Source organism: Panicum virgatum, chromosome 3K (assembly GCF_016808335.1).
Source record: "Panicum virgatum strain AP13 chromosome 3K, P.virgatum_v5, whole genome shotgun sequence".
NCBI classification, from domain to species: Eukaryota; Viridiplantae; Streptophyta; class Magnoliopsida; order Poales; family Poaceae; genus Panicum; species Panicum virgatum.
In genome coordinates, this window is record NC_053138.1 from 24896483 (window position 1) to 24908662 (window position 12180).

Here is a 12180-nt window from a genome sequence, read left to right on the forward strand (position 1 = left end):
TCCTCCGGCCTCGGCCACCTCGTTGTGCCTCCTCCTCTGTCCTTCGCCGTCCACCTCCTTCCGCAGCGCCGCGCCACCGCGAGCGGCGAGCGGATCGAGCGAGCACCGGCAGCCTCCTTCTCCCTCCCCTGCGCGCGCGGCTGCAGCTCCTCTGCGCTGCCGTGAGGGCTGCCGCACGGATTTGCCTCCGAGGAGAGAGGGAATCCATTTTTAGCTCACCTCTCTCCTCGCGATGGAAATTACCTGCTCGTTTGCCTCATCTGTTGGACACATCTATCGTCATGCACAGTGTCAATGGTGGTGCAAATATAGCTCTGCCTCGTATTGTTGGGTCAGCCTGAGAAAAACCTACCCAACTCAACTCAACCCAAAAATTATAAAAAGGATTATGTTTTCGTCCAACTCACTTGTCGGAGCCCCTCAATGTCATTTGGGGCATAATATTTAATCAAATCAATTCACTCATTATTAAACCAACTATGTTTGGTTAGTAAAAAATTGGCTCATTTCAGCTAATTTAATAGTGTTCTATAATAAGAGTAAACCAAAATAGCTGAAAGCAAACAAACGGATCAGAGCTAGCAATCCAATTACAGCCAGAGTAATTCGATCGCATTACATTTGTGATGTGGCCTGTCCATGTGCAATTCACATTTTTTGTCCCTGCATTTACAAAATAACAAAATAGCAAAAACCACAAAAATCTCAGATCCGATCCAAACCCAACGATCAACCACTTCGCACAATCGCAAACTCGCACGACTCTTCCCTTTACCCCTCACCTTCTCCACACCGCCGCGCTAGCTGACAGCATCCCCCATCGTCTTCCCCAGCACACACACCTCCTCAGCCATGGCGGCGCCGAGCTGGATCCGGCTCCGGCCGCCGCGGGCCGCCCTCCTCATCCTGCTGCTCCTCGCCATCAACCTCACCTTCTCCTTCGCCGCCAACTTCGAGGGCTTCGACTCCGACGACCTCCCCTCCGCGGCCGGCGGCCTCGATGCTGACGATGACGAGGAGGGGCTCGACGGCGTCGACCTCCCGCCCCCACCGCCCATCTCCCTCTCCACCTCCGCGCCTTCTCCTCCCGTGACGACGACTTCGGCGCCGAACCCTAACCCCGCCACGCCCACGCCTCCGAAGCCGACCCCGGCGCTCGATCTCTGGGACGAGGACGAGTTCGAGGGCATCCCCGTGCCGGAACCGATCTCCTCCGAAGACTCCGCCGCGCCGGCCGAGGCCGCCCCTTCAGATCCCTCCGCGGAGACGGAGGCCGAGGCTACGCCGGCCCCGAAGAGGACCCCCGCGGAGCTCCTCCGCTCCTTTTCCGTCGAGATCGCCTGCGTCAGCTTCCTGATCTGCTTCGTGCTCAACTACTTCACGGGGAAGAAGCAGAACGAGAACATCGCTCTGGCCTGGGCCACTAAGTTCGCCACTAGGGACTCCATCTTCGACAAGAACTTCAGCCTCCTCGGCACCGGGGATGGCAAGGACACGCCGCTCCTGCTCAAGGAGGGCCAGGACGTGTTCAAGTTCTATGCCAGCGGGAGGCGCTTCTGCCAGGGCATGCTCGCTACCATGGAGATGCGCGCGCGGCACGACCTGCTGTCAAAGTTCGTGGAGCTGGTGTTCCCAAGGAAGGACACCATCACGTTCGAGGTGGTGATGAACGAGGACGCCATGGACCATGTGGTTCTGGCCGTCGCCAGGAAGAAGGCGGCCAAGACGATGCAGAAAGAGGAGAGGGATCTGCAAAGGTTTGCCAACGTTCTCACTTCGGCACCCGCTGGGAGGAAGTGGGTGTCAGATGAGCTTGCTGTGGTTGCTGAGTCAAAGGAGGTTGCTGGGGATATGATCACTGAGGCTGTGCTTGACCAGGTGAGATCATACCTTAGTTCAGAATTCTGGTTTTGTAGATTCATGCAAGTAAAGTTAGATACTTACAGTATGTTGCTGACTTCAATATTTAATGAACTAGCTATTGTTACTGTCGAATCTCTTTAGAGCTAGCGTAATCGTTGAAGTTTTGTAACTGAGATAGCATCACAATTTTTTAGTTTTTTTACTATTTTGTGAAACGCTAACTTTGGAATGCGGTTGACGTGCAAAAGTTATGCTAGTAATAAGATTGAATCTTATAGTTCTGATATGCAAAATGAGCCGAGCTTGTCACTTTGAGGTAAAACTGTTATCAATAGCAATTTCCAGTGGTCCATGCCATTGCACCTATCGTTCTTTACAGGTAGCATTTTGTTTCTAATAGGTGGTGAGATACTTTGAACTGATGAAATGGATTAGCCTTTGTTTATGTATGGAATTGTATAAATGCGGATCTACAGTAGCATCTTGGTATATTTTGACTACTTTTTATTAATTTTGATTTGAACATGCCGTTTTTTGCCCTTGAGTTTTTTCATTCTGAGAAAGATTTTGCATATGGTGTGCTTGTCTTGAATATTTTCTTGCTGTTTCTCCTTTTGGACATTGATGAAACCCTTGTGTCCAGGGACATTTACTGCCATGCTAGAGATTTTCCATGATTGAAGTAGTTTCAGTTGTGTAATATGTGATGTGGTTACGAGATTATTGGTACACTGATAATGAGATGGTTCGGTAGACTTTGGCAAGGCTCAGCTTAGCTTTAAATCTGTTGTAAGCTGAATTAGTGTGTTGCTGTATTTACTGGAAAACAATAAGTATATCCGAAGACCCATGTTTGTTTTCAAACATCATTAACCTTTTACTGGCAATTTTATATTCATATTTCGAGGTCAGACAATTAGGAGAGAAAAAAAAGGCTAGTCAGTTGGACTTACATACTGTATTAAGACCTGGGGCCTAGGCTTAAGCTACATTGAGTGGACCAAATAAGCCAATGCAACTGACTCACAGTTTATCTTGTATGCATTGTGCCTTACTGTGCTTCTAATGATTCTTTCCAGGTCCTTGGTGAGAAGGCATTTGAGAAATTTGGAAAGTGGTTCATCTCGTTTCATTTTTCAGATCAATTGGCAGGATCCTACAAGAAGGTCCTCACGTTCAAGTTTGTACTGCCAGATGCAAGCAACATGTCTGAGATGACAAGATTGGTTGCTCTTGTACCATACTACATTGATCTGGTTGGACGTTATAAGCTCAGCTCGCATGTGAGTATCCTCTCCAACCCTTCTTAAAGTTCATGATCATATTGTGGTTATTTACATCTAAAGTTTTCTATCAATGCTGTTGGCAGGCTCGCTCGAAAACTGATGGAGCTAGAACAAAGGCTGCTCAGGAGGCCTTCAGGGAGCTTCAGAGTGCCAGGCAGGAGGCCCTGCAAAGGAAGAAGACCGAAAAGAAGAAACTTATGGAGGAGGCAGAAGCCAAGTTGAGCGCTGAGGCACTCCGAAAGAAAGAAGAAAAAGAAAGGGCTCGGCAGATGAAGAAGTCTGGTCCCAAAGTGAAAATGCTCCGTTCTTAATAACGTCAAGAATCTATCATAGCTCGGGCTTCCGCTATTCACTCAGTTGATTAGCCTATAGTTCAGTACGTGCTAGACTCATTTATGTTCCAATTTTGGGCCATCATATTCCCCTGTTGTGAGAATGAGCAAAAAGGATTGAGGAGAAAAGAATCCTCACAGGTGTTTCGGCTTCATGGATGCGTGCCAGAGAGATCTTAGCCCAATTTGCCCACGATAGTTCAGTCACCTTAAAAAATTGGCAATGCAGCAACCCTGTTGTAAGAAAACTGGAACTTACATGATCCGCTGTGTAGAATGTTGATAGAATTATGATATGAAGTTCAATGCTTGGATTACATGCATTCATGTTTGAGCAAATTTACTGAAGAGCGAAAGGGCCTCTAACCTAGGGTTCGTATGCTTGCTGAAGTGAATTTAAAGTTGGGAATTGGGAATTTTCTTGATCCGTGGTTGAGGTATGAGCCGGAATAATCTATTTGGCTGGTTTGATTGGGTTGATTTCGGCTGAGTAGTATTTTGTAAGAGAGAATAAGCAGAAAACAAACAAGCCAAACAGAATAGCCAAACATAACAGAGACCAACCCTCAAGCCACATATGAGAGAGAGAGAGAGAGAGAGAGAGAGAGAGAGAGAGAGAGAGAGAGAGAGAGAGAGAGAGAGAGATTGAAGAGCCAAATGACTTTTTTGTGGGTGGGCAAAGCAATAATACTTGGAAGAATAGATGGCGAACTTCTAATCTCCTGTACACTTGAAAACGGAAACGAGCCAACGAAACCGTTTCTTTTTAATTTTTTTTGAAACGATCGTTTCTTTTCTTTGGCACGGCACCAAACCCCCAAGCCACCAAACCCAGAGCCCAAGCGCAGCAGCGAAACACACGGGTGGGTCTCCGGCGGCGAGGCGACCCACCTACCACCCCCACCTTCCCCTTCCAAAGCGAGCAGTACAACCGAGCCGAGCGCTGCCCCGCCACTTCGCACCAACGCGCCACCAGCCAGCCAGCAGAGAGCCGCTGCTCCAATGGTCTCCTTCTCCTCCTCCTCCACCCCGTCCTTCACCGTCCCCACCAAAACCTCCCCCGGCACCGCCTCCGTCTCATTCCCCAGGTGAGCCGCCTCGGTCCCTTTCGCTGCCTCTGCCAACTCTTCCTCTGCCGCGTCGCCGTCGCCGTCGCCGTCGCCGTCGCCGTCGCTGAAGGCTCGTCTCTTCGATTCGCAGGGCGAGTGAGTCGCGCAAGCGCGGGGCCAGGATGGCGACGGTGAGGGCGGAGGCGGTGGACGCGACCATCAGCCCGCGGGTGAGCGCGCTCCGCCCGTCCAAGACCATGGCCATCACCGACCAGGCCACCGCGCTGCGCCAGGCCGGCGTGCCCGTCATCGGCCTCGCCGCCGGGGAGCCCGACTTCGACACGCCGACCGTGATCGCCGAGGTATGAGAATCGAGCCCCGCGTTGTCAATTAGTTCCGTAGGCGAAAGGGAAGGGGGTCAGCGGGAGAGCGAAAACTGGAATAGCTGTATCCCTTCATGGTTTGGTAGCGCTTTGGTCTAGATCGCGGATTAGTTTAGATCTTGGTGTAATGCATGTATATCCTCCTAGAGTTGGTGAACGTTCTAGCCAGCTTAATTGTAAGTACCTTAACGATGAATTGTTTCGTCGATTGAAGTAACCACATTTTCGTTTGGATCATAGCAACTCTGAATCTCAGAACAGAGCTCAGAGTAATGCGTTATGTTGCCATTGTTTGTAACTGTGGGAAATCGAGGTAAATTTTTATTTAACTTAGTTGCTTGGGTCCAGGCTGGAATGAATGCTATCAGGGATGGTGCCACAAGATACACGCCCAATGCTGGGACTCTGGAGCTGAGGAAGGCTATCTGCAAAAAGCTTCAGGGTGAGTGTGGACGGATTCCTTGTTCCCGGATTTGCTACATTGGTTAAGGAATTTAATGATCATTGTTCACTTTTGGTATTCAGAGGAGAATGGATTATCCTACACCCCTGATCAGGTGCTAGTGAGCAATGGAGCCAAGCAGTGTATCACACAAGCTGTGCTTGCCGTATGCTCACCTGGTGATGAAGTAAAGCCCACATCTCTCTACCTAGTTCTTCAGGAGCAATTTTCATAATTACTTGCATGTTAATCGCTTAGGCGCATATGCTTGGCTGTTGTAAATATTTAGTTATTTCGTTTGGAAACATCCTTACTCTTAGTTAAAACTGCAAATTCCACAGCTTGCTAATTGCTTCAACTTCTGAACATTCAAACTAATAATTTGAGTATTATGCTGATTCCATGTTTTCCACTGCAAATATGTTTAAATGCAAATATTTATGGCTTAATCCAGATGAAGCAAAGGTTGTTATAAATATATTTGCTTATTGTTCTTAGAACTGGAATGCTCTGCATTGTGTTCTCTAAAAATATTGAATCGCTATCTTGCTGTAGGTTTTGATACCTGCTCCATATTGGGTCAGCTACCCTGAGATGGCCAGACTGGCTGGTGCAACGCCAGTTATTCTCCCTACAAGCATATCAGACAATTACCTGCTAAGGCCAGAGTCACTTGCCTCGGTGATCAATGAAAATTCAAGGATCTTGATTCTCTGCTCTCCATCTAATCCAACAGGGTCTGTTTATCCTAAGGAGTTGCTTGAGGAGATTGCTGCTATAGTCAGGAAGTATCCTAGGCTCCTGGTTAGCACTCGAATCTTATTGTATTCAAGTTATTTTAGAGTTGAGACCTTTTCATCAAAACTTCATCCTGACTATTGGTATATACCACATTATTAATGTTTCCTTCCAGGTTTTATCTGATGAGATCTATGAGCATATCATCTATCAGCCTGCTAAACATACAAGCTTTGCTTCATTGCCTGGAATGTGGGAAAGAACATTAACTGTAAATGGCTTTTCTAAGGTAATTACCTGCTTATTATTTTTCTTTCTTTTTTCTCAATCAACAGGGCTGTAAGGGTCCTTCTGCAGTAGCCCATGGGTCATGAAATTTTCAGAAAATAATTTAGTGGCGAATGGAACTCGATAAGTGAAGAAGCAGATCTCATTCTTTACATTCTGCTATATTCAAGACCTTATGCATGGTCCAGCTAATATTTTGAATATCTGACGACAGTATGTTTTTATAGGCTTTTGCTATGACCGGTTGGAGACTTGGATATTTAGCTGCCCCTAAACATTTCGTCTCAGCCTGTGGAAAGATCCAAAGCCAGGTGGCCAATCATAACTCTTTTCTTTCACTTAAAATGATGTCCAGGTCAATTTTTTTTTTCAAGAACTTGCCTGGGCAAGCACTTGTGTCCAGGCCAATATTAGCTGATCTTATTCATACTCTCTTTGTCTTCTAATGTTCAAGTGCAGTCTATAATCATTGTTGGTCTTGATTCTTTGTGGCAATGCTAATCTTCTAATTTAAGGATCATCTCACCAAAAGAACCTGATTTCCTTCTTGTGTTTACATCCTTATTTATGTTCACCACATTTTCCAAGCTATTTAGACAGCAGCAGCTAGTAGCTCCTGCCCACCATATTTAAAAGGACAGCAACCTCTATCATGCACCGCTCATTGTGAATGGCGTCTTGTTATCGCACATAATCTTCTTATAGAAACTGAATTAAATTTTGAATTGTTTATCTGGCCCTTGTTTATCACCATGAGCCCTGATTATGCCTTGTTTACTTCAGTACACCTCTGGGGCCAGTAGTATATCACAGAAGGCAGGTCTTGCAGCTTTGAACCTGGGTTATGCCGGTGGCGAAGCAGTATCAACCATGGTCAAAGCATTCCAGGAGCGTCGTGATTACCTTGTAAGAAGCTTTGGGGAGCTGTCAGGAGTCAAGATATCAGAACCTCAGGTATGTTTACAATACTTATTGAATATATATAACATCTACCAGGAAAGTATCTAAGTTTCAAGTTTGCAGGGAGCCTTCTATTTGTTTATCGATTTCAGCTCCTACTATGGTTCTGAGGTGGAAGGTTTTGGCACTATCAAGGACTCTGAGTCCCTCTGCATGTTTCTGCTAGAAAAGGCACAGGTAAGTAACTAGTCCGATTTTTTTTTGAAAGCTATAATTAGTCTGATTTTGAGTACATCAGTATGAGATACAATCATACAAGAACATTCACTGTGCTTATTATGGATTGTATTATAGGTTGCACTTGTGCCTGGGGATGCATTTGGAGATGACAAGGGTGTTCGCATTTCATACGCTGCAGCTATGTCAACGCTGGAAACTGCAATGGGGAAGATAAAAGAAGCGATGGCTCTGCTCAGGCCCCCTGTTGCCGTTTAACGAAACGAACGTGTTGCTAGGCCTCTGTGGAGTGTGGACCAAGAGGCTTCTGCAATGTTCTATCATATTAAATACATTCTATTGACGTAAAATAGGATCCATTTTCGTTTCTTCTTGGAAAAACTGTTTTGGCTATCATTCGACTGTTTCGTTATCTGTATCTGAAAACTTGGAATTTATACTTGTTACAGTGGAATGAACTCTATAGTGTTTTTTTTAACATGCAATGGAGATGTCTCCTTTATTTTGACAACTTGAAATCGTGAATGCTTCATAGTTTGTATGGACACCACACCCATGCACAATTGTGTATCCCAGTGAGGTCTTGTATGGCAACAAGTTTTATTTTATCACTCAAAGTATTGCCAGCTGCGTAAATGGACTTCAGATTTGAGCCTCAATGAGCAAATTATCCCACGGCTGTACAATCACAACATATGTTCCCCGGAAAAGGGGAATAGTGGGACAGTAAAACTGTAGACGGACCCATAAAAGAAAATGTAGACGGAAGATGTTTGTTCATTTTTGGAGTGTTCCGTTTAATTCCGTCATGAATTATTTCGTTGGATTTTGGCGATGAATCATTTGCCAAACCAAACAAGAATTTGAGTGAGATAATGATGACCAGCACCCATTTTGCGTTTTTGTGATGAAGAACGTTTTCTTATATCCATCCAGTAGTATATCTTCATTTCAACCATTCAGGGAATCCAGCCTAGAATATTTGTTTCTGCCTTCATTAATCACAGAGTTTAAGGGCTCAACATTACGTTATACCTGACAAGAATATTGACCTAGAAACAGCAATTGAAATACACCAAAACAGCACTTCAGTTTTCAATGCTAGACAGAGGTCGGAAGTTTGATTCATTGATAATATACATAAAGGTACATGACAACTTATCCATGGTGGAAAATAGAAAAGGGAACCCTAAACATTTATCCTAGCTACACACTGGTAGGCGACCATATAGAACTGCAACAATCCAATATAGCTCCTGAAAGGCACCACCTCTCGGGCATTTTCTCAGCAAGTCATTTTAGTATCAATATACGATAACATGGACTTCAAGATGTCTACTAGGAAAAAATGTACATCAAATGAAGGAATCTCCTCCCTGATAAGTAGCACAAAGTCCAGCTGAGAACTAAGGCTATTAGTTTGCGAGAATTACTTCATCAAAGTTCCAATCCCTAACAAGGTCCCTGGACACAGCACGGCTGCGTTGAAGGCGAGGAGTGCCCTCTGCGTTTTGACCAGTCACCATGGGTGGAAAAGGGGTCACCTTTGATGTGCCAACATTAGAAGTTCCAGCTGGCGCTACTCTTCGAGCTAAACAGGCCACAGCAGCTCCACATCGGCTCTCCTCCTCTGAACTCGACACTGAGTAGCTTCTAAGAGAGTGCGAGGGGCTGTTCATGCCATGGCATACAAGGCAAGCAAGACTCATGATTGTTGTCTTGCTGAAACCACCAGTTACTACCACTGCAATGGATTAGGCAATAGTTAGAAAATATTTGTCAGAACATATAGGAAATTCCATGCAACTTGTTGCATATCAAACAGCACTACAGCAGTGTTGATGTAGCACCAAAGTAGCAACAAGCCAACAAGTAATCGATCCCAGTAGAACTCTGACCGAATTTCAAATAATCATAGTCTTGCAACATAGAACAACACTTCTAGCAGCAATGCTGATTTTGTGACAACTGGCGGCAACAAAACATATGGCATGAGTTCCATTTCTGTTTCTTTTGGCTAAAATAAAATGACAAGTCAATAATAACTACCACCAGGCTGCATGATAGGTCTCTGCTGCGTAGGGGCATCAATACTCGACACCCCAATTCATCTGCTGAATTGTGGGAGAAATGGTGCATGATTAGATCATTCATAGATATGCAGGATGAAAATTTTGATTAGCAATCACTAAGATTTGAGTTCAGGGCTCAAATTTGTACAGCTCAAAAGCATAGCACAAAACATTACGCAAATTATTTGAACCAAATATAAAGGAATCACATGCTTAGAAGCATGTATAGCATGTGCAAGGTAATGACAAGGTTTAAATCTTCTTATAGACATTATTCTTCAGTGTTCGAATTTATACAACCAAGAAGTTGGAAGCACAACATGTGAGCCCAATTTAAAGGGAATGACAGATCTAGTCTGTGCATGTTAGCAACGGCAAGTGAAGGATTTTGTAGACATTCACATGCAATTTCACCATGCCCAATGAACTTTCTTCAATATACAACCAACTTTCTCCTCAGGAAAATAAAAGGCAGCGAAGAGTTAGCATTTGAATTTTGAGAAAAGGGGAAGATCCCCTGCCACCAAGGGCGGACCCGATATAGAACATCGGTGCACACATGCACACCCGATAACTTTTCAAAAAAATCGAAGTTAGCAGGTAAAACACATGGTCAGATCCGAATACAAATAGCATAAATTAGGGTTTGGAGTCCTCGATTTCGCACAGCAGGAAGGGAGGGAAGGGACTGGGCGGCATACCCAGGGGGGACCCAGCGTTGGACATGGTGATTTCGCACAAAATTTTTGCAAACGAAATCGAAGTTAGGACTTAGGAGGTAATACTATATTGTAACTGGACCAGATCCGAATACAAATACTTTTGTTAGGGTTTGGGGTGCTCCGCCTCGCGCACCAGGGGCATACCTGGTGGATGCTCGTCGCCGGCGAAGGGCTGGGCGAAGACGTGATGAATGGCGCCGCCGCTCGCCCAGTCGTCGCCGCCAGGGATGGAAGAGGAGAGTCGCGGGGACGGGAAGGGGTAAAGAAACAGTCAAACAGAGATGAGCAGAGGCCGAGGCCCTGAGCCCTGAGCCCTGACCGGGGGAGGGCTGTCAACAAGCCCTGCTAGTGCGAGCTTGCCACCTCTCAAAGCTGGAGTTCGAGCGAACGAGCCGTAGCTCGAGTGGCACGCTCGCCAGGTGCGCGAGCGCGCCCACCCGCGTTCGATGTGGTGTGGGACCGCGAGTGTCGCACTGGGACCGAGCAAGGTGGCGTGTGCGTGTGCGTGCGCGTGAGTTTGCAATCCCGAGACTGTTCAAGCAGTTAGTCTGCGTTAAGTTCGGTTAACATGGACACCCAACCTCTTACATGACTCCCCAGTGCTTCTGGGTGCTTCAAAAAAAACTAGAGTTCGATAGCGATATGAGCCTGTGATGCTGCCAAGCCAACAGTCAATCTAGAACTCGGTTGGCATAGTCATATTTGACAAATATTAGGTGGTTAAAGTATAACTATGATAATAAAAGTGCATAGACACAACAGCTAAATAGAAATACTTGTGAGGTAAATAGAAACACTTGAGATCCGTCGAATAGTTCAATCTTAGATTATTGGAACTTGCGAGCTCCAGGTTAGAGTTGAGCTTGGCGAGTATAGTTTAGTCCGAATTGAACTTTTAGTAAGTTGAACTTAAATAGCTCTCGAACCTTGAGTTTTCATGATAGCTCTACTAAGAGAGTACATGAGCTTCACTTTCCACACTGCAACTACTGGTGCTAGAGCGATGTCACAGCTAAGAAAAACGGAAGCGATACATGTACAGGCATCGATGCCATATGGTTAAATAAAAAAGAGATAAATGAAGATTCCCCATCCTCTACTCTCCGCCAGCCCTTATTGCTTCATTGTTTATTTTCTTTTACTTGTACCGTGGGATTAAGAAGTGATGTCTCTCACTGTAGGCGAATAAGAGCAATGCCTATTTCATACAGTAAAACCCTTTTCATTTTAGGCATTGCTGCCACATTGTGGAGGGCCTGTTAGGCATTAGTCAGTTAGCTGTGATGCACATTATTCCTTAACTTATCTTCTTTCGTTTAAATATTGGACTAACGGAGAAGATAGGTTGTGGATGAAGTGGTGAGACGGGGCACCTACGACTTTTGGTGGCGGAGGAAGCCCAAACCGAGAGGCGGCGGCAGCGGTCAAAACTCCAATTAGTACTGGTTCCGCAACCTGCACAAGGTTGCTTCGGTCAAAACTCCAATTAGTACTGGTTCCGCAACCTGCACAAGGTTGCTTCTTATGCGGTCTGTGGGGGTTCGAAACTGAAACCTCTTACCTCATGCATACACCGCTCACTATCTCATAGTATAAACAATACATCTGTCGAGACTCGAGAGAAGAGATGCTTTCCCTTTTAAAATTGGATAGCACCCTCAAACTATCACAAAAATCTGATTTTTAACATTTCACTACAAAATCAGATAACAAGGGTCATCCAACTGTTGAAATCGGACCAATTTGGCCCTTTTAGGTGATTTCAAAGTGGTTTTTTATTTTGTGAAAATTAAAATATTCAAATTTAAACTAAAAATTCATTTTAAATCAAAAATATGAAATAGGTAGCAGAAGTTTTCTAAAACATG

The 12180-nt window shown here is 45.3% G+C and overlaps 3 protein-coding genes across 3 annotated transcripts; 2 read left to right on the top strand and 1 right to left on the bottom strand.

Moving 5' to 3' along the window:
- Positions 1-736: 736 nt before the first annotated feature.
- Positions 737-3804, top strand: LOC120698585 (uncharacterized protein At5g49945-like). Its single transcript, XM_039982273.1, has 3 exons — positions 737-1878; positions 2943-3146; positions 3233-3804. The coding sequence occupies exons 1-3, from the start codon at positions 853-855 to the stop codon at positions 3458-3460; spliced, it is 1458 nt and encodes a 485-aa protein (XP_039838207.1). The 5' UTR covers positions 737-852; the 3' UTR covers positions 3461-3804.
- A 522-nt stretch (positions 3805-4326) lies between these two features.
- LOC120698586 (bifunctional aspartate aminotransferase and glutamate/aspartate-prephenate aminotransferase-like) lies at positions 4327-8029 on the top strand. Its single transcript, XM_039982274.1, has 10 exons — positions 4327-4569; positions 4682-4892; positions 5262-5355; positions 5439-5542; positions 5911-6159; positions 6269-6382; positions 6609-6692; positions 7165-7335; positions 7405-7518; positions 7636-8029. The coding sequence occupies exons 1-10, from the start codon at positions 4484-4486 to the stop codon at positions 7774-7776; spliced, it is 1368 nt and encodes a 455-aa protein (XP_039838208.1). The 5' UTR covers positions 4327-4483; the 3' UTR covers positions 7777-8029.
- Positions 8030-8589: 560 nt separating this feature from the next.
- LOC120698587 lies at positions 8590-10709 on the bottom strand. Its single transcript, XM_039982275.1, has 2 exons — positions 10457-10709; positions 8590-9262 (listed from the first exon to the last, which is right to left on the bottom strand). The coding sequence occupies exon 2, from the start codon at positions 9225-9227 to the stop codon at positions 8934-8936; it is 294 nt and encodes a 97-aa protein (XP_039838209.1). The 5' UTR covers positions 9228-9262; positions 10457-10709; the 3' UTR covers positions 8590-8933.
- Positions 10710-12180: the final 1471 nt, after the last annotated feature.